General features: G+C 40.8%; 1 protein-coding gene across 1 annotated transcript; it reads left to right on the plus strand.

Moving 5' to 3' along the window:
- The first annotated feature begins 11,457 nt into the window (after window positions 1–11,457).
- Window positions 11,458–25,062, plus strand: NTS (neurotensin). The gene is made up of 4 exons (XM_081926614.1): window positions 11,458–11,783; window positions 16,225–16,286; window positions 23,043–23,267; window positions 24,698–25,062. Exons 1-4 carry the CDS (start codon window positions 11,714–11,716, stop codon window positions 24,842–24,844), a joined length of 504 nt encoding a protein of 167 aa, XP_081782740.1. The 5' UTR covers window positions 11,458–11,713; the 3' UTR covers window positions 24,845–25,062.
- The last annotated feature ends 276 nt before the right edge of the window (window positions 25,063–25,338 follow it).

A 25,338-nucleotide genomic window follows, 5' to 3' on the forward strand; every position in this document is an offset into this window, starting at 1 on the left:
TCCTATGGGGTGAATGCAGGCTTTTGCTGTAGCCTGGAGAGCGAGAGGGGTCGGTGCGCACCGACCCCTCTCACTCTCCAGGCTTCAGGAAGCTATCCCCCCCCAGCATTGCAAGCTCCCAGAGCGTGCAGCTTCGGCATCGCTCTGACTCCCGTTCTGGGGGTTGGGGGAAGCTCGGGCTTCCCCCACCCCCAGCCCCGCAAGCTCCGAGAGGACCGGTTCTGGGGCCCGTTCTGGGGGCTGGGGTCGGGGGAAGCTCGGGCTTCCCCCACCCCAGCCCCACGCCTGGGGGGATATTTTTTTCTTCCTTTATTCCCCCCCCAAAAAAATCTAGGTGCGTCCTATGGGCCGGTGCGTCCTATAGGGCGAAAATACGGTATTCAATGGGACAATTCTAGCTAATTGCCATGAATAATCTCCTTTAGGTTCAAAAGAGGAGAGGAGAGTGAAACCATTTGGGTATCACATAGCAAGAATTTACAAACAAAGTTCGGAATATTCCAGCTCTGAGCCCATCCCACTTGATCAGCAGTGCCAGAGGCTCAAAGCCATGGCATATTAACGGATATGCCAATCACAAAAAGTTACCTCTTTTGCTCTTAAACTTCATGTCCAAGCCACAGATACAGTGGTACCGTGGGTTACAAACGCTTCAGGTGACAAACTCTGCTAACCAGGAAGTAGTACCTCAGGTTGAGAATTTTGCCCCAGGATGAGAATGGAAATCGTATGCTGGCGGTGTGGCAACAGCAGGAGGTCCATTAGTAAAAGTGTAAAAGTGCCTCAGGTTAAGAATGGTTCCAGGTTAAGAACGGACCTCCAGAATGAATTAAGTTCATAACCCGAGTTACCACTGTATAGGGTATTTCCAAGGCTGGGAAGTATAGTTAGAGGTCAACTCCAGTGGTCAAAGCCAAAGAAGCAAGAAGAAAAGAAAAGAAATTTAAACTTCAAAGAGTGAGTCTGGAATATTTAAAATGGCACAAAAATGAGGAGATAGTTCATAGTTTTAGAGTAGTTGCTGCAACAGCAGCACTAAGTTAAGCAGGTAGCAACTCAAAGGGAACAACGTGTAAAACAGAGGTGCAAATGTAATAAACCACAACAGCAGCAACAACAACTATTGTTGCATGCCACCCATATCTCTGAGCAGTGTGAGATTCTAGGAGTTCCAGGCATTTACCCAGGGTTCATCTTTCCTTCAGAATGAGAGACAGTGGAATCTTTGGGAGATATGGTTTAATTACACATATATACAACTTGAGCCTATGATGGAGAAGATTACAGCATTAACACCCCAAGAGGGTCTTTCTTCTCCCACAGCCACAGCCTTCAATTCCCACACCTGAGAGGATCTGTAGGGATGGAGGTGTTCTTCCAAATGTTTGGTGCCTAACTTGTTTGCCTTGGATTGGGCCCAGAAATGAACTGGTAACCAGTCCACATGTTCTAAATGGAACACAGTTTTGCAGCTGGTGGTTATGGGAGTTGGAGTTCAAAATATCTGGAGGGCACCACAGAGTCAGAGGAATGTGCTTAGGGCCCTCAAACTGCAAGTTGGTGATGCCTGTTGTAGGTGCCACCTCCTGACTCAGGGTTCCTGTGCTTCTGATAGTTGTCTGACAGGAAGTTTTTTTTTACTAAGTATATATTTCCCCATTACAGTGCTCCAGGATGGCTCTTCCATCTAGCGATTATAGGTACAGAAAACCCTTTAAGGCCAGGTGTTGGCATCCCTGTGAGACTATTATGACGAATGAACTTTCTTTGAAATATGCACCTAGTTCTCTCCTTGACCGGATGTTTGTTTTTATTCCTTGTTTGTATAAAATATTTATATACCACTCTTTACCAAAATTGGTTCCAGGACAGTTGACAAAATTAAAATGACGATAAAAGTACCATAATCAAGCAATTATCAAATAAAAGTGGCGGTTGAGGTTTTAAATGTGTGGAATAAATAAAGAATTACCTAAATGAATCTTGATAAATCTGGTTGATTCCCAACCACCAAACTGCTGACCATATTGGAAGCGTTTTAAATATAACCAATCCATAAACAGCGCCTCTGTGAGGATAATTCAACATTCATGGTGGTAAACGCTTTGACAACAGCTATAAAATCTGTAATGAATTGGACTCTTTTCATATAGTTTCAGGGCTAAAGGCAAATTATAAGAAGTCTGAAATGTTCTGCTTTCATGTGCCTCCTTTAGAGCAAAGACAAGCCTCAGCTCATTTGGATGTTATGTTTCACCGTGAGGAAATATGTCATTTACATAAATACATTTTTTTGTAGCCACAAACATGAAAAGCAAACCTGTTTGAAATTCACCAGAAATCATTTAGATGGTTCTCAAGTAATCTGAACATTACTTGAGAACCATCTAAATGATTTCTGGTGAATTTCAAACAGGTTTGTTTTTCATGTTTGTGGCTACAAAAAAATGTTCTGCCCATCCATGCTTGTTCCCCACATTACCAGTATGGATTCCAGAAAAAGTAATTAGCAATTTGGCAAAGGAAACTTTGGGCCATTGTTTTTGTGAACATAAGGGAGGCGTGGGAGATCTGAGGAAGAGAGCTGGGAGCGGGCCCAAGCGCCGCTCATTGGTCAGTTGGGCCAATCCCGGGGAACACCTGTCTGAAGCCTGCTAGGATTGGCCAATTGCCAGCAGCTGGATGATCTGGCCTGCCATTTGTCAGATCACTGGCCTGGCCTGTGGCCTGGTTGCAATACCACCACCACAGAAGATGAGCAGACTTAATAAATGAATGGTGTGAATGCAGTCTAACAGTGTAATTATATGTATGTGTACTCAGAAGTGAGCCCCATTTAGTACAGTAGGACTTATTCTAGGTACATTTATATAGGATTGCAGCCTGAAGGAGCAATCCCTTCTCAACAGGCAGGTGGGTTTTGCAAGCCTGATGATAGCACACTGCAGACTGACAATGGTTATTTCAATAAGTAGCAAGAGACATGTCTTTTCATCTGTGCACACATGCTAATTATTTTGTTTGCAGCATGCCATATTTGCAAAGAACCAGACTGATTTAGTTTGATGACTGTTATTATGTGTGGTTATACCTGGTATAGCTTACTATTAAAGCAAAGGCAAAATATGCATGTCTCTTTATCAGTTGATATGCAGAGTCTGTATATAAAAATTAGTTCACAGTGTTTCATAGAGTTCCTAGCAGGCTGTGGTCACTGGTGAGAATTTGTGATCTGTCCAATCTGTTACTGTCAGTTTCAAACAGGCTGGGACATCTCCCCCGTAAATCTGACATTGTGCAATATATCCACTTATGGGTATTTGAAGGATCTGAAACTTTCCCCAACTAGGTAAGGAATTAAAACCAGGGCACAAGACTATAATCACATTGAAATTAAGCCTTATTACATTTTTTTAAATCATTGTTTTATTTTCAGACTTCACTCCTATAAAGATACACACCAGGGAGTAAATGTTGTTGGACACAGTGAGACTTACTTACGACTCAGCATGCATAGGAATTGTACTGTAAAAACAGCAGAGTTAATAGATCTAATCAAAAGCATTCAAGAAATGGCATGTGGATGCCATGACTAATCACCCTTCCCAACTTACAAGTCATGAAACAATAAATCATAATTTTGCAAAAATGTTATTTAGCAAACAACTCTAAATTTTCAGTGGTTTCCAAACAGGTATTAATCAATTACTGGATGAATCATTTGGGAGATGTGTGACACTGCTTTGAAAACAAAACAACAACCCCTAACATGATGAAAGTTAAGCTCTGATCTTCAGACTGTCCTGCCAAAGCAAATCTTACTCATTTCTGGCAGTGCCAGGTATTTTGACTTCCCAAGCAAAAGGATTTCTGGATGTTCCAGCTTCCTCCCACTTCAACCAGCCCTCTGGACTTTGCAGTACCAACTATATCATTGTGAGCTTTGCCTAATTGATTGTGCATTTTTCCTTTCCCACCAAATAACTTCAGGGTGGGTGGGGACGGGGGCATCCTTGGCTCTCATGTGACTGCTGAATAATGTGTTTCCTCCATTGGCTGCATGAGAGGCCTGTAAAGGTCAAATCTTTTTTTGGCCAATTGCAGGCCACCTGTAAATTTGAAAGGCCTGATCACATGCCAGTTTGGGGCAAGTCACTCAAGGTGGACCTGAATGAAGCCTTTCCTTGTCTGGCTTCAAACAAGTCCACCTCCTATCCATAAAAACTGATTTTGCTTTGCACCGGGCAGTGCAGTCAGCAAATGGATGTCCCTTATCCTACCCAAATTCTGGCCCTTCTTGAAGGAAATGAGCAGTTTGTTTGAAAGTATTTGCTATGGAATTACTTGGTCACCATATTCAGTGCCATGGAGGAATTTCCCTGCAGACAAAATTGGGCTTGTCTGCAATAGTCACAACTTGCTAGCAGAAAAGGGCATGGGGTAGGATCCTTAGTCTTCTCAAGAAGGTGGGTTGTAACCCCACCCCCATTTCCTCTGTCTGTGTATCAGGTACCAAATTAAAAGGGTACAGGGAGAAGATTCCATCCAGTGCTCAGACAGGGACTATCAGGTCATAGAACTCCCCAAAATGGCATCCTGGAGAGATTGCCCAAACGTGGTGCTCATCATAGGGTGATCCAAAAACCCAGGATCAACCCTGAAGCAAACAAGCTGGTTGATTCAGGATACACACCCAATGACTTTGCCAAACATACTGACATCTGTAATCAATAAAGTTGTCACCAATTTGATCCCATTATATTAGTCCTGTTGTTATAACACCCCAATCCAACAACCCAGCCCACTGCGCCTGGGAACACAATTGCTGATTTGGCTCCATCTTTCGAGATCCCATTTTGTCATCTAGACTAGCAAAGATCTGTTTGGGCATTGTCCTCAGAAAGTCTATGTAGTTTGCTGGCAAGTGGCATGTCTGAGCTCTTCACCCTCGCCCACTGCCCCCCACCCTGCCAAAAGAACACTGTGCGACTCCACTGAGTTTCCAACCAATTAAGATGCTCAGGCTCACACATGTCTGCAATTGTGTAGCAACAAGAGTTCTGCTTGAATCAGAAATGTGTGCTTATGCATCTGGATGGGATTGTAGCTATACTGTGATTTTACTGGCAGCTTTTGAGGCTGACAGATTGGGGAAGGCGTGATTACAGGGATGTCATTGTGGGGCATTGTTGTTCACCTGTAGGGCATGATTGAAATTTCATGTTTCATCCTTGCAGTTAGAGAAGATCAAGGCCACTGTATGGTTGGTTTGTATTATCATGACCTCTTCAGGTCAAACCTTTGAATTTGCCCAAGATAAATTGATGCAGTGATGGAGCTTCATGCTCTGGCACTGGGGGGCGGAAAGCAGGCGGGGCTGACGCGCATTCTGGGGGTGGGACACGCCACCCACAGGGGCATGATGCACAGCCTGGGGGCGGGGCACGCTGCCTGGGGGGATGTGGTGCCCAGCGCAGGCGAGGAGGGCAGCTGTGATGGCACCCTGCCGGGATCATGCTGCCGGGGGCAGTGCGCTCCCCCCCCCACTCCTCTTCCAGTGAATTGAAGCAAAATCTTTGCACTTTAAAATGCACGGACCAAAGTTGAAAGCTCAAAATGCAGAACACTGTAGCAGAGGTCCTTATCTACTCAGAGGTCAAGCCGATTGACTTCATTGAGACATTCTCCCAGATAAGAGGATTTAAAATTGCAGCCATAGCTGGGCATAGTGTTAAGCAAATGACAATGCAATTCTGTTCATGAGTTGCACTGGCTAGCTATGATCAAATTACAACAAACTCCATTATGTTTGCATAATTTTTTTCCAGTCAGTGTGACTCATATACCACCATACCTAGGATAGAGTTGTGGGTATGGTGAAGCAACATTTTAGCCAGATGGGTATGTTTCCTCAGTGAGAGGGATTGGTGAAACTGTCTATTTCAATTTCTCTGCTTTGTTCACCACCACTGATCAACCAAGCAGGCTACATTGCAGCTTCCTGAGAACTTGTGGTTGCCAAGCGCACTGCTCCTTTCGCAAGTAATGTCTTTCCAAAATGTTTGCTGCCACCATACAGACACCAGTAAATACCTACTGAGTGCAGTATTCCTAGCACTGGTTCTACAGCAGGACTCAAACCTTTATTAGGACTGCACTGTTGTCTATGGATTCCAAATTCACAGCTGATTCAACTGATATTTTTATTGTTGTTTATTTGCTTCTTTCCCAGGCTGCTTCCTTATATGACACACTCAACCTTGTATTTTGGATCAAGCAGGCAGTGCACTTGATCTTAGCCTTGCTTTAATCTGTCAAGCCATCAAGTGAGGTACAGGCTAAAGATGCACAGTTGAGGGAGCATGTGGCTTGTGAAGCTCAGTTGTGCTCATCCAGAGGCATTTATTTACTATCTTCATTACAAAACATGCATATTGCTCCTTATAGGCATAATGAGAACTCATCATTGAATATTGCCATACTGTTTGGCATAGACTGCTCTTATTAATGTGTAGCAGGGGTCACAAGTGTGTCATCTGCAGGTACCTCTGTGCTCACCAACATCCACTTCTTAAATATCCTGTTAACTCTGGCTCAATGGTACTCCTGGGTAAGCATGCAAAGCATTGCAGCCTTTTTTATAATCCACACCAGTCTATCAGACAAAGATTAACATCACTGGAGATTTGCACCCTGTCCCCCTAAAAAAACCTCTTCATGAAAATTCAACAGCAATTTAGTGCCAATTTCTCGTTATATACACATTCTTGTATGCAATTTTCCAACTCACACATTCTTGCAAATGATTTCCCCCATTAAAATTCATTTCCCCCAACATAATGTACTAATATATGCATTTATGGGTGCACATTACTCTCCTATATGCATTTTTGTACACATTACAGTGGTACCTTGCGTTACAGATGCTTCAGGTTACAGGTGCTTCAGGTTACAGACTCCGCTAACCCAGAAATAGTACCTCGGGTTAAGAACTTTGCTTCAGGATGAGAGCAGAAATTCGGTGGCAGCGGTGCAGCAGCAGTGGGAGGCCTCATTAGCTAAAGTGGTACTTCAGGTTAAGAACAGTTTCAGTTTAAGAACGGACCTCCAGGATGAATTAAGTTCTTAACCCAAGGTACCACTGTACTTGGCTAGACAACAGCAGTGCAAAATTCAGATAAATGTGAATTTCAATAGATGGTTGGGCTTCAGCTAATATATTGTTTCATATTATGGGACTTATGAGGTGGGTTCACCTTTAAATGTGAACTGAATCAAATTTCTCCCCCATCCCTAGGAGAAAACAGTAAGACTAAGCAGCCTCAGACTTTGCTCTTTAAATTTCTTCCCATTTCTAACATTACTGGTCACAATTCAATTTTGTTTGGGAGAAAATGAAACTGCGCCCTGGATCAATAGTGCCAGACCACTTCCAGCCTGTTAAAAATATAGCAAGGACAGACTGTGCATTCTGAGGGAAATGCAAAGGTGTAGAAGGCTTTGGTGCAAAACACTCTTGTCTGCTAAGGTGCCAAATTTGAGATAAAAATAGAGGAGAATCCAAAGGCTATTAGCTGGAATGGAAATGCATAATAGACTGAATCATGAATTGTTCTGAGAGACAACCTCAAGAGCATGAGTGGTCCTTTTTGTACCCAATAATTTGCCTACTTAAGCCAGAGAGAGAGAAAAGTCATTCCATTGTTTAAAATTGCATGATCTTGTAGGTGGTGCCAGAGTATGCAGCATTAGTCCTCTAGGGGATATAGTTGATTCCCTTTATGAAATTGCCATGTTGATTCTCATTGTATGCTAAAGGTAAAGGGACCACTGACAATTAAGTCCACCCGCATATGACTCTGGGGTTGCAGCGCTCATCTTGCTTTACAGGCCAAGGGAGCTGGCGTTTGTCCACTTCCACAGACAGTTTTTCCGGATCATGTGGCCAGCATGGCAAAACCAGAGCAGGACACAGAAACGTCGTTTACCTTCCCGCCAGAGCGGTACCTTTTTATCTACTTGCACTGGCATGCTTTCGAACTGCTAGGTTGGTGCTGTGGGTTAAACCACTGTGCTGCTTGGGCTTGCTGATTGAAAGGTCAGCGGTTCGAATCTCCACAACGGGGTGAGCTCCCATTGTTTGGTCCCAGCTTCTGCCAACCCAGCATTGTATGCTAATGAATGTTAATTATTAAATCAAACACTGTCAGAACAGGATTTTATTTATTTCATTTGTTTTTAAAACCCTCTAGTCTTCTGTGAGGAAATGAAGTATGGGAGGAGGCTAAAAGCAACCCAGAACTGTTGAAATGAGGCTGCTATCCTAGACTCACTTACTTGGGAGTAAGTCACATTGAAGTCTGTAGGACTAAGTAGATATGTGCAGCATTGTTCTGAGCTTAGGTCCACATCAAGGGAAGGGAGAGTGACTTGCTATGGTGGTGCAATTTCTTTGTCATGGGTATTGATGGTGCACTATAAATAATACTAGTACATCTAATGAGGATGGTGTAAGTTATCAGCAACTCTTTTGAAAAATCAGGTGATCTTTCTTTCCTGGTAACCCATTATGCATAACAGGTTGTAAAATTAATCCCTCTCCTTTTGCTTTCAGATTGCATTGAAGCCCATATCACACCTACCAACATTTCTCCAATGAAAATAGGGACATCCTATTTAATAATAATAATAATAATAATAATAATAATAATAATAATAATAATATTTAGACCCTGCCCATCTAACTTGGTTGCCCCAGCCACTCTGGGCAGCTTCCAATATATATAAAAAATAACAAGACATTAAACATTAAAAAAAAAATTCCCTATACAGGGCTGCCTTCAGATTGCTTGGGTGGTGGATAACTCCATACCCTCCAACATTTCTCCAATGAAAACAGGGACATCCTAAGGAAAAGCGGGACATTCCAGGATCAAATCAGAAACCAGGATGGCTTCTGTAAATCTGGGACTGTCCCTGGAAAATAGGGACACTTGGAGGGTCTGTCATATGCACTGTCAAGCTGTGTGTGTGTGTGTGTGTGTAGAGGCCCCCATTTGTGTGTTCATCTTGCACCCAGCTGGCATTGCCAGCTGATGATATCCCACTCTACACCCCATGCCAGAAAATGACTTTTCTTTCTGCAATGTTTTGTCACGACTGCCTACTTTCTTTTTGCCTTTTTTGAAAAGAACATTATCTACTTAGCAGCAAAACGACTACCTTCCAAAAGGAAAATAAAACTGCTTGAAGGGGTGTGTTTCCTGATGTTAAGAGTAAGCAGGTCTCTCTCACAGCATGCTTCTCTACAATACCCTTAGGCCTGGCTGCAATCTGAGAGTAAAATGGGGCTTCCTTCTGAATAGACATGCAGAGAATTGCATTCTAAGACTGTGTATACACCATGCATTCAAAACACCCCTCTTTAAAAATTATGGAAACTGTAGGTTTCCCCTTTCAGAGCTTAGATTTGAAACACCTTTAAGAAATTACAGTTCCCAGGTTTCTTAGGAAATATTTTTAAGATGTTCTTTAAATGGATGGTGCAAACTTCCCAAATCTCTGTCCTGTCTTCAGGAAGTAGAGTCTTGAGGGTGAGGTGGTGATGGAGGAATTACATTTGAAATCAATATTCTATTCAAGTTTTAGGCTGTAATTCTAACCACACTTACCTGGGAGTAAGCCCGGTTGAATATAATGGGACTTGCTTCTGAGTATGCATGACTCAGATTGCAGGCTATGTCATCATGTTCTTTTCCTATACCTGTTTATCCTCATCTTCACCATTAATGAAATCCATGTTTCATTTCTTGCTGAGTGATCATGTCCATTGCAGCATGCACTCCAAGCCAGATAAGTTACGGCAGAAAATGCAAACAAACCTGAGAAATGTTTCACAAGCATGCCTTACACAGTCAATGATCTACCACACACTGAAGTCACCACTTGTCGTGTTGGTTTGTACAATAAGCTCAATGGAGCAAAGTGTATTTTAACCACATGGAGGTTAGAGTTTTTCTCATACTTCCACTATGCCCCCTAATGGAAGAAAGGTAAATAGATGAATAAACTTGACTTATTATGCTAACCATGGCCAAGTGTATGTTCATTTCATTCATCTTCTGGGTCTACCTAATAATATCCTGTGCAATGTTCATATTAAATCATTCAACAATTCTTTACAAGCTTAGTTTTTGATTATTTTTTCCCTCCTGAAGTATGAAGTTTGCATATTTTGATGTGCAACTGATGTTGAAAGAAACAAAGTCACATACATGTTTGTAAACCATTTTTTTGATTTATTATATATCAGCAAGGGTGCAGTCCTATGCATACTTGCTTGTGAATAGACCCCCTTCAACTTACTGGGGTTTCTTCTGGATAGACATGTAAAGTTAACTGGACCACATATCGAAACAAAATAATAAAAAAATTCCTTCCAGTAGCACCTTAAAGACCAGCTAAGGTTGTTCTTGGTATGAGCTTTCGTGTGCATGCATGCTTCTTCAGATACACTGAAACAGAAGTCACCAGACCCTTATATATAGTGGGAGGGTGGGGAGGGGTATTGCTCAGAAGGGTGGTGGGAATGGGTGATTAGCTGATATGTGTGGTAAACCAGTTGACAACCGTTAATGACTGCAATATGCCGATTGTATTCTTGTTCCCCTCCATCAAATACGTAAAATGATAACATTTTGAATACATTATCAGTGTATCCATCTTGGAATCTTTGATGAGATACATTTAAATATTATTGCACCTCATTGGCGACTGGGCCATTGATCCAGAAGAACCTGTTGGATCAGGCCAATGGCCCATCTAGTCCAGCATACTGTTCACACAGTGGTCAGCCAGTTGCCTGTGGGAATAAGCATTTAAAATAATAGTAATTACACACACACACACACACACACACACACACACACACACACACATTTAAAGACAGCAATGCTTCAGAATATCAGTTGCTGGCAATCAGCAGAGGGGAAGAGTGCTCTTGTGTTCAGGTTTTTCTTGAGGGATCCCCACAGGCAACTGGCCAGCCACTGTGTGAACAGTTTGCTGGACTAGAAGGGCCATTGGCGTGATCCAGGAGGCTCTTCTCATGTTCTTAGGTTCAATGATCCAATTCCCAATGCTGCACAATATTTATTATTATTATTATTATTATTATTTGGAATAATGATGCTGGTACATCATACCTACCGGATAACTGTGTCACTACTTATATCGTCTAAGTCGCATAGGACATATGCATCACAGTTCGACTTTCTTGTTATTGTTGTTCCTCTTATCGCCCGATGCCTCCCGGTGTCCCTCTCCCTCTCTCTGCGTCAAGAAGCGCGGAGCGCAATTAACGAAGCGCGTCAGTTTCACTCCGGAGAAGGGGAGGGAGGCGAGGAAGGAGGAGCGGGCGAGTGGGTGGGTGGGTGTTTCATTAAAAGACAGTGGCTGTTATGCGTTTATGACATCAGCCCCCTCGCTTATATACTTAGGGAATGACCCAGAGCTCCCTTTATGGTCCAGACCTTCTGAAATCAGCTCAAGGCAGTAGGAAAGCCGAAGACCTCTCAACTCTCTCCCTCTCTCCCTCTCTCTCTCTCTCTTTTCCGTGCGTTTCCCTCCCTCTCTCCGCGTGTGTGTCTCCCTCTCTCGCTCACACAGCTTGTCCTTTCTTTGTACGGACTTTACTTTCTAGAGGGAAAGAAACATGGCAAAACTGAGGATGCAGCTAGTGTGCGCGATGCTCCTGGCGCTCGCCTCCTGGAGCCTGTGCTCAGGTAAGTCCCGTTACTGCAGCCTCTCTCCGCAGGGCGAACGGCAAGGGGCGCCTCTTTTCGGGCTTGCCTCCCTCTCTGGCGAGGAGGAGGACGCAGGGCGATTTTATGCTAAACTGGGAGAGCTGCATGCAGGGGAGTCAGTTTCAAAGATTGGGCGCTGAGCAGGGCGGATGCTGTGGTGGAGCCGCTCTCAGGAGGCGTCTAAACTCGGATATTTATTGCAGTGTGCGTGTGCGCGCAAGACTAACACACAACTTTCAAGGGAGCGTGTGCGTGTGATTGCCAACGCGCGCACGCTTGTCCCGTCTGCATCTGCTAAAAAAACCTGGACCAAATGTACCAAAATAGTTCACTATAAGCTATCTTGATACAGTTGGCCACATCGAGGAATATTCGTTCTAGGACTCTGAAAACTGATGAACCACACCTGAAACCGAATGAAAAATTCCTATGGCTTAATCCAGGCTTCGATAGGCTTGCAGTGCGCTCAGTCCTACACATGGAGAAAGAAGGTGATTCTAGATCAAAACTGAAATAAGACCCTTTAATGTGAAACAAACAAATCCATTTTGAAGACAGGCAACTGGGCTCTGGTCCTCAGGTCTACTGTACGTTTCCTGGCTAGTTTTAGGGCAAGTCACTTTTTAAACCTGTAATTCAGTTCTTTTTTTGGTAAAATACAAAGAGGAAAGTAATCTATCTCATAGGTTGTTGTGAGAACGAGGGTGCTTTCAGATGGGCACTTAATATTGTTATTGGGTTGTTCAAATATAAAAGGGTTGTTGTCAATAGGTGGTGCACATATATGTGTGTATACACACATACACACACACACACACACAGTGCTATTTTTCTTGAAAAAGAGGTTCACTATGAAAACCTCCCTCGTTCTCTTAGAATGGCAATGGCGCCCACCTGAGAGGTGCCAGAACTGAGTTCCCTGCATTTTCCCCATAAAAAGTAAATCCTGATTAAGTGAGGTGGACGTAGAAATGGACTGGCATTTTGATGCCTTGACATCTTATGGATGCTGTGAAAAGCATGCATACCGAGGGCACACCCATCCATAATCAACTCCTATCTGAAAGCACCCTGAATGGGATAAGAATGTATGGTTACTTGATTTGGCTCATAAGGTGAGGAATGGCTGCAAGGTAAAAGAGAAGGTTCTTTCTGAAACTTTGGGCAAGATTTCCTGAAAGGGCAAACTGCATCTTTCCAGTCTGTCCACAGCTGAAACTCATCAATGACATGGTTGATTTCACATGAATTTAAAGGATCAGAAATAACTTTTCTCAATGAAAATGCAGGTTTAAGTAAATGTAGCAGCAGAGCACCATAAAGAAATAAAGAAAACAGGGATATTTAATGCAAATATACAGCTTTAAATCAGATCTCCTCACCTCCCAAGAATTATCTTTTAATAACTTGTACTTTGGAATATCATTTCCCATAATGAAAAAAGCTGCAGTGTGCATAGTGCAAAATAGTCTGATATTCCTATGATACACAGAGAGACATAAACTAGGGTAAACCAAGTTCAAATCAAATGTACACGTGTTTCATGACTATTCATGAAATATTTCATGGAGTAAAGATGTATTTAGTATTCAGCTGCTTCATGCAGAGTTCAAAACTCTATGATACATGGTTCAAGACTAGAGCAAAAGTATTCCCAATCTCATTTAAAATGCATATGCCTTAAACCTTTGTATCTTTATGTGGATTAGTGAAGTAGCAACCCAGAATCCAGTGCAGTTACAATGTTACAATAAAGAAATTCTTTTTTTAAAATCAGTGAGGTTTAAAGTTAAACAGCACTTCAATTTTTGTGTCATGCTGAACCCAATGAATCTTACTTTCAAAAACAGTGTTTAGGGGAGCACCTGACAGCTCTCTCTCTTTTTAATCAGTTTTCATCTCCCTTTTTATCAGTATATTGCATTTTCCTACCAGAAGAAATGTCAAAAGTACATAAACCATTGTTTAAGGGCTTTACAGATATTGGGGACTAAAATAGCCCAGTTGATAACATGGATACTTTGATATAAACTGTTCTCATCCCAGTGTCAGAAACAGAGCTTTCTCAACTTTTTTTTACTTTTAAAAATAAATTCTCTGTTACCAATTGTGCTGTTAAGTGTTAAGAAAGTTGTTTTAAGAAAAGTGGTATTTAGATCTACTTAAAACAGCAGGAGCTGTTTTCTGCAATGGCACAGCACTTCTCTTTTGCAAATGTTCTATTGCAATCCACTGTTATTATAAAGCCAAGGGAACACTTATGCAAATATTCCACATTTCAATTTGAGAACATTGCTATTCCTTGTACTTGATCATCTCAAGCACAATCTAGTGATAAGTACTTTTACATCCCACTGGATTCCAATGGGAAGTGCAAGCAATTGCTAAAAAGCTTTCATTAAAACCAGTGCAGTGCCTTAAGTTTGACAGAATCATACCAGTGATATCCATAGACAGTCCATAGAACATTGAATGATTGCCATTGAACTCACTGAGCTTTTAGTTTGAATACTTAGATTTACGTATTTCTAGTTAGAACTGGACAATAAATGAAGTGGAACACAGCAGGGTAGCAAATACTACTACCACTTATCTCTTTAACCCTTAGGACATGATATGCCAAGTATGAGATGGGGTTGAAGGTGACTCTAAGTTTCAAAATCTGCTTGTGGAATTGAAACAGGATGCTTTTCATACAGATTATAGTAGCAGTTCTCAAGTGTAACTATAATTTTCAGTTGTCATTAGCATCATTATTCTAATGTGCACATCCCTGAGTTGTCTTCACTTATTCTGGAGATATACAGTGGTACCTCAGGTTACATATGCTGACTTGTAATCTGGTGAACTGGGTTCGCGTCCCCGCTCCTCCACATGCAGCTGCGACCTTGGGATAGTCACATTTCTCTGAAGTCTCTCAGCCTCATGCACCTCACCGAGTGTTTGTTGTTGGGGAGGAAGAGAAAGGAGATTGTTAGCCGCTTTGAGACTCCTTAGGTTAATGATAAAGCAGGATATCAAATCCAAACTCCTCCTCAAACTCCTCCTCCTCCTCCTCTTCTTCTCCTCCCTACCCCAATGTTCTTTGTTATTATACACCAAGTTGTCTAGATTCCTTCACTACAATATAACTGCCTACTTTGGGCAGCATTCTTTCAGCAATATCGTTTCTCATATGATTTGTATTGCAATCTAGCTCCATTAGAGATGATGAAAAAAATGTTGATTTTAAGCAGATGTGGCTTGCACCTATAAGTTGGCATCTGTCTGCCACTTATAATTTATACCATAGACCTATTAAGAACACTATTCCAAAGATACTGTGTTCATTGTGTGAACATAATACTGTAATAGATATGATCAACAGATTATTCTGCTTAAATTTTACTAGGTTAAATCACTATGAGCATTATTGGGTGGTTCCAACCAAGTCATTAGTTTTAATAAGTCCATTTCATTGTTGTTTTCAGCTACTGGTGCCCTTGGAGAAACCCTGTGGCAACATAATACCCCTTAAGTATCTTTGTACATGTTTGTATATCTTGGCCCCCAATCCTAGTTATGACTTAAAACAGTTAATGATTAAATTTTATTGCTATCAATGGCACAGTGATCTTGATCTTATTCATATTTATTTAGAGAGAAGTCCCAGTACTTTCAATGAAACTCAATCTCAATAATTGTGCATAGGGTTGCAGCCTTAGCCATAGCAAACCATAGCTGCATTGGGGCCAAATGAACTTAGTTGCTCTTCTCCTTCCTCTCTTGGAATGCAATAAATTTCCCCCTGCAATTCAGTGTTGAAATAAATTACTTCTTATTCATGGATTGGTCCTCCAGACTTATCCTTCCCTTGAGGAAAAAGGGGGGAAAGAACTTTAAGATTTGCTAGCATGCTAGTATAGGGGTCACCTATGTTAGCAGAAAACTCTAAACCCCATTGGAACCATAAATCTCTTACTGTTTTAGACACATGGATCCATACATACAAACTCACTGAATATGGAATGTTTACTGTGAAAAGTGTCCTTTCTGCCAAAAAGAGGTTCAACGCTATTTGACCTCTTGGATTTAAATATTTTCAGGATGTGCCTCTGGGTAAATGTAGTAGGAACTTAAAATAATTAAGTCATTAAACCTAGCCCCCCCATCCCAAAGAATCAATGGGTTCTGAGCCCTAAAAAGTTGCAGTGAACTAATAATAAGCTGCTTTCATGACTGAGCTGCACTTTTCCAGAAAGAGAGACTGCATAAATCAGGGAATGTGTATTAAAGAACAAACCACTTGCCAAGCATTTATTTTAGCCAGTGCTTAACCCTAAAATCCCTTTAAAGGATATTCCTAAATCCTATGTGTTGAAACCCAAATGCTAGTGATTTATAATGAAATAGCAAACATATGTTTCTGATTAACTCGCAGATTCAGAAGAGGAAATGAAAGCCTTAGAAGCTGATTTATTGACCAATATGTATACATCAAAGGTAATGTTTTCCCCCTTTTTGCCACAGAATGCATGAATTCTCAAACATATTTGTTTTAGCACACAATCATAAAACCACAGTTTTACAATATTTTATACAAGGTATTGTGCAAAAATTATCTTCAATTTCAAAGACAGCAGAAAACCAAAATCTATGGGTGAGGGGATAGTGAAAAATTGATGATTTCTCAGCTGAACTGTTGATACATTTACTGAACAGCCAGCATGGAATTATGGTCAGAAGTACTTTTATTTGAGGAAGATATATTCCTGGTCAGAATATACCCGATGAAAGTTAAGGTAACATAAAATCAAATAATGATATAACTTTGTAAAAGGTGTGCAATTAGCATATCAAGCCAGTGAAAATCCATTCCAAGAACTGCTAGTTTTATCCATGTAGCAACATATTTTTAGTGAACCTCAAATTGATAGAAAAATTACTTCCATGGTATGAAATCAATGAATGATGGTTCCTTCATTTTGAGGATATTGTAACCTTCATGTTTGGTCTCAAATGGATGGCCTCAGGATCCCACAGGTGACATATCAACATGTGGAACATATGGTTTGACAGGCAGGTAGCCAAAGAAACGGTACCCAAGTAATACCTCCTTAATGTAAGTGAATAGTTAATGCTTTGCCATCAAAAGATTTATTGCACGGGTTAAAAACAGGATCCTTGAGACACAAATGGTTATCCCCCCCACTCCGAAAGAAAACTTAATCAAAATTTTAATCTAAATTTTGGCAAGCTATAGTCAGTATTACCATTTTCCAAGTCTTTCATCTGAAATCCATAATGATCAGGACCTTTGTCTTTGCTGGATCAGATGATTGCAGTCTTGTGGCCTTGGTAGAAATAATAATAATAATAATAATAATAATAATAATAATAATAATAATAATAATAATAATAATAATAATAATAATAATAAATAATTTATTTGTACCCCGCCCATCTGGCTGGGTTTCCCCAGCCACTCTGGGCGGCTTCCAACAAAGATGAAAGATACACTAAAATAGCATTTGTGCTGCTATTACTAATTGCTCTAAAAGAGTTCTCTAATATAATGGCGGGGGGGGGGAGGTTCTCTCTCTCTCTCTCTCTCTCTCTCTCTCTCTCTCTCTCTCTCACACACACACACACACACACACACACACACACGAACGAGCCACAGGGTTGTGATTTGTTAGGATGATGCCTCAACAAAATGCCTTTTCTTGATTAAACTGGGTGATACCTTGGAGGAAAATTTAGACTAAGCCTTACTTGAAGACATGATCAAAGGCATCAAAAGGCAATATACACTCTCACCTAGTCTTCACACTGAAGTGAAGCATAGGAGATGGGAGCCTGTGGTCCTCCAAATGTTTTTAGACTAGAACTTCCATCATGTCTGGTTGTGATTGACATTATTTGAAGGACACAGGCTCCCCAGGCCAGTTATACATGGTTGCTGAGGTATTAGCAGCTGCTCTAAATTGCCAAGGAAAAGTATAAAACATAAGGAAAACATGAATATTTTTATGTGGGGAAGGGGGTGGGAGAGACAACCAAAGAACCTATCTGATACAAAAATGAGCAAATTGGTTTCAACAAAAAGAGATGCAAATGCAAAATGAAGTTGTGTGGACTCATAAAGACAAACAGATTTATTGTGGCATAAACTTCATTAAGCTTAGTCTTCAAGGTGACTCATGAGTTCTTGTGTGCATTTGCTACAGCAGACTAACTCAGCTAACCCCCTTTCGGATTTATAACAAAGGGAATTGCTGGCACTTTTAAATTTAGATATTGAAAGTGGAATGACAAATACATCATTACTTCTGATGTACATGCTTTTTCCTTCCCCGGGCCACCACCACCTACTGTCACCTCAAACAGGTTTTTGAAGGCCAAACTCTCCAAAGCCTGTTTAACATAAATGATGGTGGGCTGAACTCTGGCACTTTGGCAGCTATGGATCTAACAATCTACCAACAGCTGTCTGAAATAGCAATCATCTAATAATCTTTCCCCACCCTCTTTTATTCTGATAAAATACATGGATAGCACATTGGTAAAGCATACCAGAGGATGGCATTAATGAGGCAAACCTTTTCTTCTGGTTTGTGTGATATCCTTTGGGATGAATTATAATGGCGAGGTTCACAACCCATCCAATGGCCTTAAACTGAACAGCATAAAGGGATGAAGAGAAATAAACATGAAAGAAAACTGAGTGCTCCAAACCTCAGGACTGAGCAACAAAGTATCCGACTGCCATGCTGTCTCAGTTTTGAACATTTAAAAAAAAAATTCAGAAATGTTACATTTATTTCTGGCACGGTGCATGCACTTTCATGAATGCTTTATTTCTTTTTCTTTCTTTATTTTTTAATTAGTGTTCTCCCATGATGAAACGATTCCCTGGACAGGGTTTTTCTTTTGTTTTTAAAGCCAGATCTCTTGCATGTATTGTTCACGTTGCAAATCTTCTGCATTTCAGCAAATTGCTCCATGACTCTTGAAAGCTTCACACCCTGATTCTCTTTATAATAATAATAATAATTTATTATTTGTACCCCACCCATCTGGCTGGGTTTCCTCAGCCACTCTGGGCGGCTTCCAACAAAGATACACTAAAATGTCACATATTAAAAACTTCCCTGAACAGGGCTGCCTTCAGATGTCTTCTGAATGTCAGGTAGATGTTTAGGGCTTCTCTATGTGTTTATTGAGCATTCACCCCAGTTTGCTAGTGCAAAGCATATGCAGAGGTTAAATTATGGTCTCCCATTCAGAGCTTTCATCCTGCTTTTCGTGTGGGGTGTTCATATGTCTTTTCATTAATCATTAATTCATCACATACTGTCCAGTGCAATTCATTTTTGCTCTCCTAACTTCAAAAAGTGGTTTGGTTATTTACTTATTTTTTAAAAAGGTTTTGTTGAGCAACATAGCCCATTGAATCCACTTCAATTGAGCAAGCCTAAATCTCTGGTATGCCCATGAATCCCTCCCACAAAATAGTTACTTTCTGGAGGTACCATTATTTTTCATTCATTTCATTTTTCATGGGAGGGCCTGCTTGTCCCTCCAGATGTTGTTGGGCTCCAACTCCTATCAGCCACAGAAAGAAGGTTCAAGGATCAAGGACAATAGAAATGATCCTGCAAGGCCTCTCCTCTTCCCAGAGGGGAGGGGTTGTGAGTGGGAGCAGCTTCCCGCAGCAGCAGGGAGGCATATTCGGCTCCCTGCTTCTGATTTGCCCCGCTGCCACAACCAAGCCCTTCAGGCGGCCAATAGGGCTGGCTGGTGGGTGGGGTTAGCTGCATTTAAGCAGCCGCGGCAGCGCTCTGTCCCCAGTCTATTCCTGCTTGCATCTCCTGTCCTCCTTCCCTTTAGGTCAATTTCCTCTGTGTATTGACCTTGCTATGGACTTCGGTTGGTTGCCTTGGTTGCCCAAGGGACCTGGTAGGACTTTTTTATCCATTTGGCAAATTGGCACCAGCCTCTTGGTTTTTTCGTCTACCTCATAGCAACTTGTCACAACTTTCTGGTATTGGCGGTTAGGCATTGGAATATGTGTACTGTGTTGGAGGATTGGGTATGCCCATCATCTACCCCTCCTCTTTCGGGTATTCCATTAAAGGAATCCAGGGGTCATGGATCCTGTCAGATGCCCTGCTGGTGGCTAGGGCCATGGCACGACCCCCGGTGACATCATGGGGAAGCTTCCAGTTGTATTTGCATCAACAAATGCCTCCCCCTGGTTGTTAACCCTGAAATGACTCCCTGCTGAGTGGGGTGGAGTCATGTATTGCTGTTTTATCCAATGCCTAAGCCAATACTACTTACATGCTGTAACCAATAAAGTTGTGGCCTTATTTTGCCCATTAACCAAAAATAATGTGTCTTTGTTTCTTATTATAATCCTATGCGGGTGGCAGGTCTTCGACTCACAACCTGTTCTCACAATGGCCAACCAGATGCCTGTGGGAAACCAGTGAGCAAAATAAGACCATAGAAGCATGCTCCTGCCCTATGGTTTCCATCAACTGGTATTTGGTAGCATTGTTGCTGCCAACTGTGGAAGTAGAGCAAGCAAGCATGGCTAGTAGCCATTGATAGTCCACAAATTTGTCTCGTTCTCTTTTAATGCCATCAAAGTTGGTGGCCATTGCTGCCTTCTAGGGGGGTGAATTCAATAGTTTGACTAGATGCTGCAGGAAGACATAGTTGCTTTTATTTCTCCTGAATCTTCTAACATTCAACTTCGTTGGATTTCCACACATTCTAGTGTTATGGAAGAGGGGCAAAAGCTTTCCTCTAGTCACTTTCTCCATACCAAGCATAATTTTATAAACTTCATTCATGTTGCCTCTTGCTTGCTTTTTTCTCTGAATTAAAAAGTCACAAATGCTGCAGTCTTTCTTGACAGGGGATTTGGTTACCATTTTGGTTACCCATCTTTGCTTTGGATCATCAAAGTCAGCAGCTGTTGCCTTAAGAGTGTTTACCTGAGCATTCAGGGTTGTATCCAGCTAAGCAGATACAGTAAGCCCACTGAAAGGAATGAATCCATTATCATCATATCCAATAACTTCAATCTCTTAATTCTGCATGGAACAAGCACTGGATACAAAACCCTTGCAAAACAGAGATGTATATGAGTACCTTCATAATTGTTCATGTTCATGCTCAATAAAAAAATATCATTCAGATGAAATCCTAAACAATCTTTCAGAAGACTGGGCTTTGCCACTTTTTTGTTTTGCTTCCTGGACCCATCTGTTATTGCATCCCGGTAATTAAGTTGTCAAACGATCCTGCAAGGCTTGGACAGGTTCAGTTCCAAAGTAACCTTGCTTCAAAATGTCTTTCTTAATTAATTAAAATTGTCACTTCATGGGTAAAAAAAATTCAGGGAGGTCTTGACTGCAATTTCAAAACAAAACTTTGATAAATTTAATATTGGTGGGATGAAAAGGCTCAGTTTGTAGGATGTGTAGATCACGGAGTGGGTGCAGTCAGGCTGTCAGAAGCCATGGATCATTTTAGAGGGGATCGTTGTCTTAAAGGAGGCACTACTTAGAAAGAATCCTGAATATGTGGATTTAATCACATAATGTATTTCAATTTTCCATGAAACTGTGGGTATTGTTATGACAAACATAATAGAATAAATAAACACAAGCTTTTTGTGATACTATATAGAAAACACACTCATTTACATCTACTAGCAAGTTTCAATCCTTCGTCCTACAAATGAAGGGACAAATGAAGGTGTGGGAAACCTGTAGTCCTCCAGAGGTTGTTGGATTCCAACTCCCGTCAGTCCTGGCCACCATGGCCCAAGGTCAGGGATAATGGGAGCTTAGCAGCATCCAGAGGGCAACATATACACCATCCCTAATTTATATGTACAAAGAAAAGAAATTTTGAATGTTAGTAGCTTTCCACTTAGAAAAATCTCTTAAGGCTCTCTTGAATTGTCACTTATCCAACAGCACAGATGTAACAAGGTTTATTTTAACTGGCAAAATAGCAGAAGTCTGGGGAAATGTTTTGCATTTGGAGCCAACAATTCAGTGTCTGTACATCCATGGTGGAAAATTGCTCGATAGAATGAAAGTGCTCTAGAGAGAGAATTGTATCTTTTTTCCAAACTAATTAACAAAATTTGTTTCAAAGTGTTAATGAGCTGACAAAAAACCTTCCCAGTGTAGTAAAAGCGAAGTGTTTTGATGTTAACACACTTTCCTCATGTGCATTCTTAAATGCAAAGAACATTGTTTAGGTAAGCAGTGAAGGTGAGACTGACTAAAACAGAAAAACCGGTGATCCGTAATCAAAATGTCATGCTCAAAACAGGAGAGGTGGCCCATCTGTAACTGTATAGGATGGCAAGTGATGGAACTTAGAAGTTCTCCAGATAAAATGCATCCAGTATTAAAACAGCCAAAGTTTACTTGAGTTACTTAAGGGATTCATCTCTATTTACAAAGCACAAAGACTTGTAAATAATGTCTAAACCAACCTTAGAGCTATCAGGATCCAGTTTACATTTTTAAGAAGCATCAGCAGAAATGTAGATATTCAAGATATGATTAAAAGTTAAGGACACTGGATTGTAACCGTTTCATTTCTACTCAAATTACACATTTGAAAATCTATATCCATTCATTTCAATAGGTTGACTCTGAGTATGGCTGGCATTGAATACAACTATAAGCTCAGATCACTCAAAGACTGAGCAATGACAGTTGGGAGTGGACAGCCCTAGGAGGTAGATATTTGATTAACTGCCCATGACTAGGTTGGGAAGATGAACCCTATAATTTTTTTTAATCACACAGAATGTACGCTATCACTAGCATGCCATCATTTTGGCCCAGATGGTGAGCTTAACAAGCTGCCAGGATCTAGAGCTTTGTGAGTATCACTGTGACTCTCAGAATCAAGGGAAATGAAATTATGATATGCTGAGAAGCATCTCTAACCTTGTGTCAGCTTGTAGCCTGAATGACAGCTGCTGAATCTGTGCTATATAGGCAGGGTGGATGGCAGAACAGAATAGCAGGCAAAACCTAATCCTCACAGTTAAGCCTTCAGCCTTCTGTGACATATGAAGCACTTCTTAGCATACAGGAACAACAGCTATATGGAAGCCTGAGAGCACATTCAAAAACCTTATTCTGTTATTCAAGTGGCACTATCTACAGATAACTGGCAAGAACGTCTGACATGCTGTGCCTGTTGATCTTTCAGATAAACAAGGCAAAGCCTCCTCAGTGGAAAATGACCCTTCTAAATATCTGTGACCTCATCAGCAACATAAACAACCAGGAAGAGGATGTGGGTGATGTTGAAGAAGAAGACCTCCTGTCAAGAAGACAGTTTCCCTCTACTCTTGATGGCTCTAGTTTGGAAGCGTTGCTGACGTTGTACCAGCTTCAGAAAGTCTGCCACAGCAGAACCTTTCAGCACTGGGAGGTAAGTCAAATCATGATGGGAACCCAAGTTTTGCTTTAGTTTGATCATATTACTATGAAAAACCATTTTTATTTATACAGTGCACAGATGAAATTATCTCTGTGTTTTTTAATGTTAAACAACAACTGATGAACTCCTTTTACCGGTCCACAATAGAAAGTGTCTTCCCATATTGTATCACAGTGTGGTATGCTGGCCTGACAGCCACAGACAGAAAGTCTCTACAGAGGGTCGTGAATAAAGCACATGATATCATGGGCTGTCCCCTGAGTCCGCTAGATGACATTGCAAGGAATTGTTGCCTTAGGAGAGTGAGAAAAATTCTCAGGGATGACTCACACCCCGGCCATCACCTCTTTAATCTTCTACCTGCGGGCAGGAGATATAGAAGTATAATCAGCTGTACCAACAGGCTAAAAAATAGCTTTTATCCATGGACTGTTAGGCTGTTCAACAAAAAATAACATAGTGAAATTGACTTGTGAGGTGGTGTGTTGTTTGATAAGAGATTGAGTGTTTGGGGGTGGGGAGGTATTATTATTCTTTTCCAGTTAGCAAGGTATTCAATGAAGACTGTCCATAGTTTAACAGGTCTTCAGACTGGCATTTTTATTCCTTGATTAGGAATGTCATAGATTTATTCCTAATTGATGAAGGAAATTGTATTGGACCCAGTCTTGCCCTAAAACTTCAGAGTCTGATTTCTGAGGCACGGTATGCTAAGTAATACTTTAAAAGACAATGCGTTAAAAATGTATGAAGTCCCATCTCCTTGGCTACTGCAAATCCCCAACTAGTTCCCATACATCTAGAATTAGATGGAAAGAGTTCAAAAGGAGAAGGAGTGCAGGTAACATCCAGTCAGTCTTTATTTCTGCATGCAATACTTTTCTGATCCTTAGGACACGAAGGGTATTATTTTATTATTATTCATTTCACTTCTATACAGCTTTCTATTTTTAAGGGGGGCGGATCTCAAAGCAGTTTACAACGCATTAAAACATCAAATAAAACAATCCAGAATAAAACATTCAAATATTGGAAGTAAGTCAGATATTAATTATACACAATTAACAGGAAACTAAAATATTTTCTTAAATATTTCAAATGATTTCTCCAGTTGGAGTTGGGGGAAAATCCCTATTGGGTAATAGGAGTTGCTGGGGAGGGCTGGTGTAATTGTTTACTCATGTTGACAATTCTATAGTAATTGATTAGCTCATATTACATGGTCTTAACTTTAGGCAGCATAGATGATAGATGATAGATGATGATAGATAGATGATAGATGATGATAGATAGATAGATAGATAGATAGATAGATAGATAGATGATAGATAGATGATAGATAGATATGATTCAGATGTGCTCCCCTTACCAAAAGTCCATAGGAAAACAATGATTCCATATTATCTTGTTATTACCAACAGTTACTTCAGCAAGATGTTTATGACCCTGAAAATGCAAGCCAAGATAAAGATCTGATGAAGAGGAAAACTCCTTACATTCTGAAACGGCAACTGCACGTCAACAAAGCCCGACGACCATACATACTGAAGAGGAGTTCATATTACTGACTCAGCAGTTAAAGTAGTGTTTATTTAGTTTCTAAGTAACTGTGCTTTATGGTTACCTTATTTCAACCTTAAATCTTATTTGTGTGGAAAATAGATTATGGAAAGTGACTGTGTCTTTCTTGCCACTGTTGTTTCTTGGTTGTGATTTTTTCCTACTTAAAATTCATTGGAATAATACATTTGAAAATAAATCTAGTTTCTAAGCATTATGCATTGTACACCACTGAGAATTTTGAAGAGTTGGCAACATTGTTTACTCTGTGATACACAATCCTTTCAGCAAGTAGAAGAGCATAGTTGTATAAAGCCTTTCAAGGATATTTCATAATTCAAGCCATGTTGAATTATCCATAGTTGAATTATCCATAGTTATTACACAAGTAAATTGCAATATAAAACATTTTGACATTCATGATGATGAGTTATTCCATCAGTTACTATAGAATGCTTATTAATAAATTCATAACACCCAAATGCATTTTTATCGTCCATTC

The sequence above is a fragment of the Podarcis melisellensis genome (assembly GCF_964234715.1).
Source record: "Podarcis melisellensis genome assembly, chromosome: 10".
NCBI lineage: Eukaryota > Metazoa > Chordata > Lepidosauria > Squamata > Lacertidae > Podarcis > Podarcis melisellensis.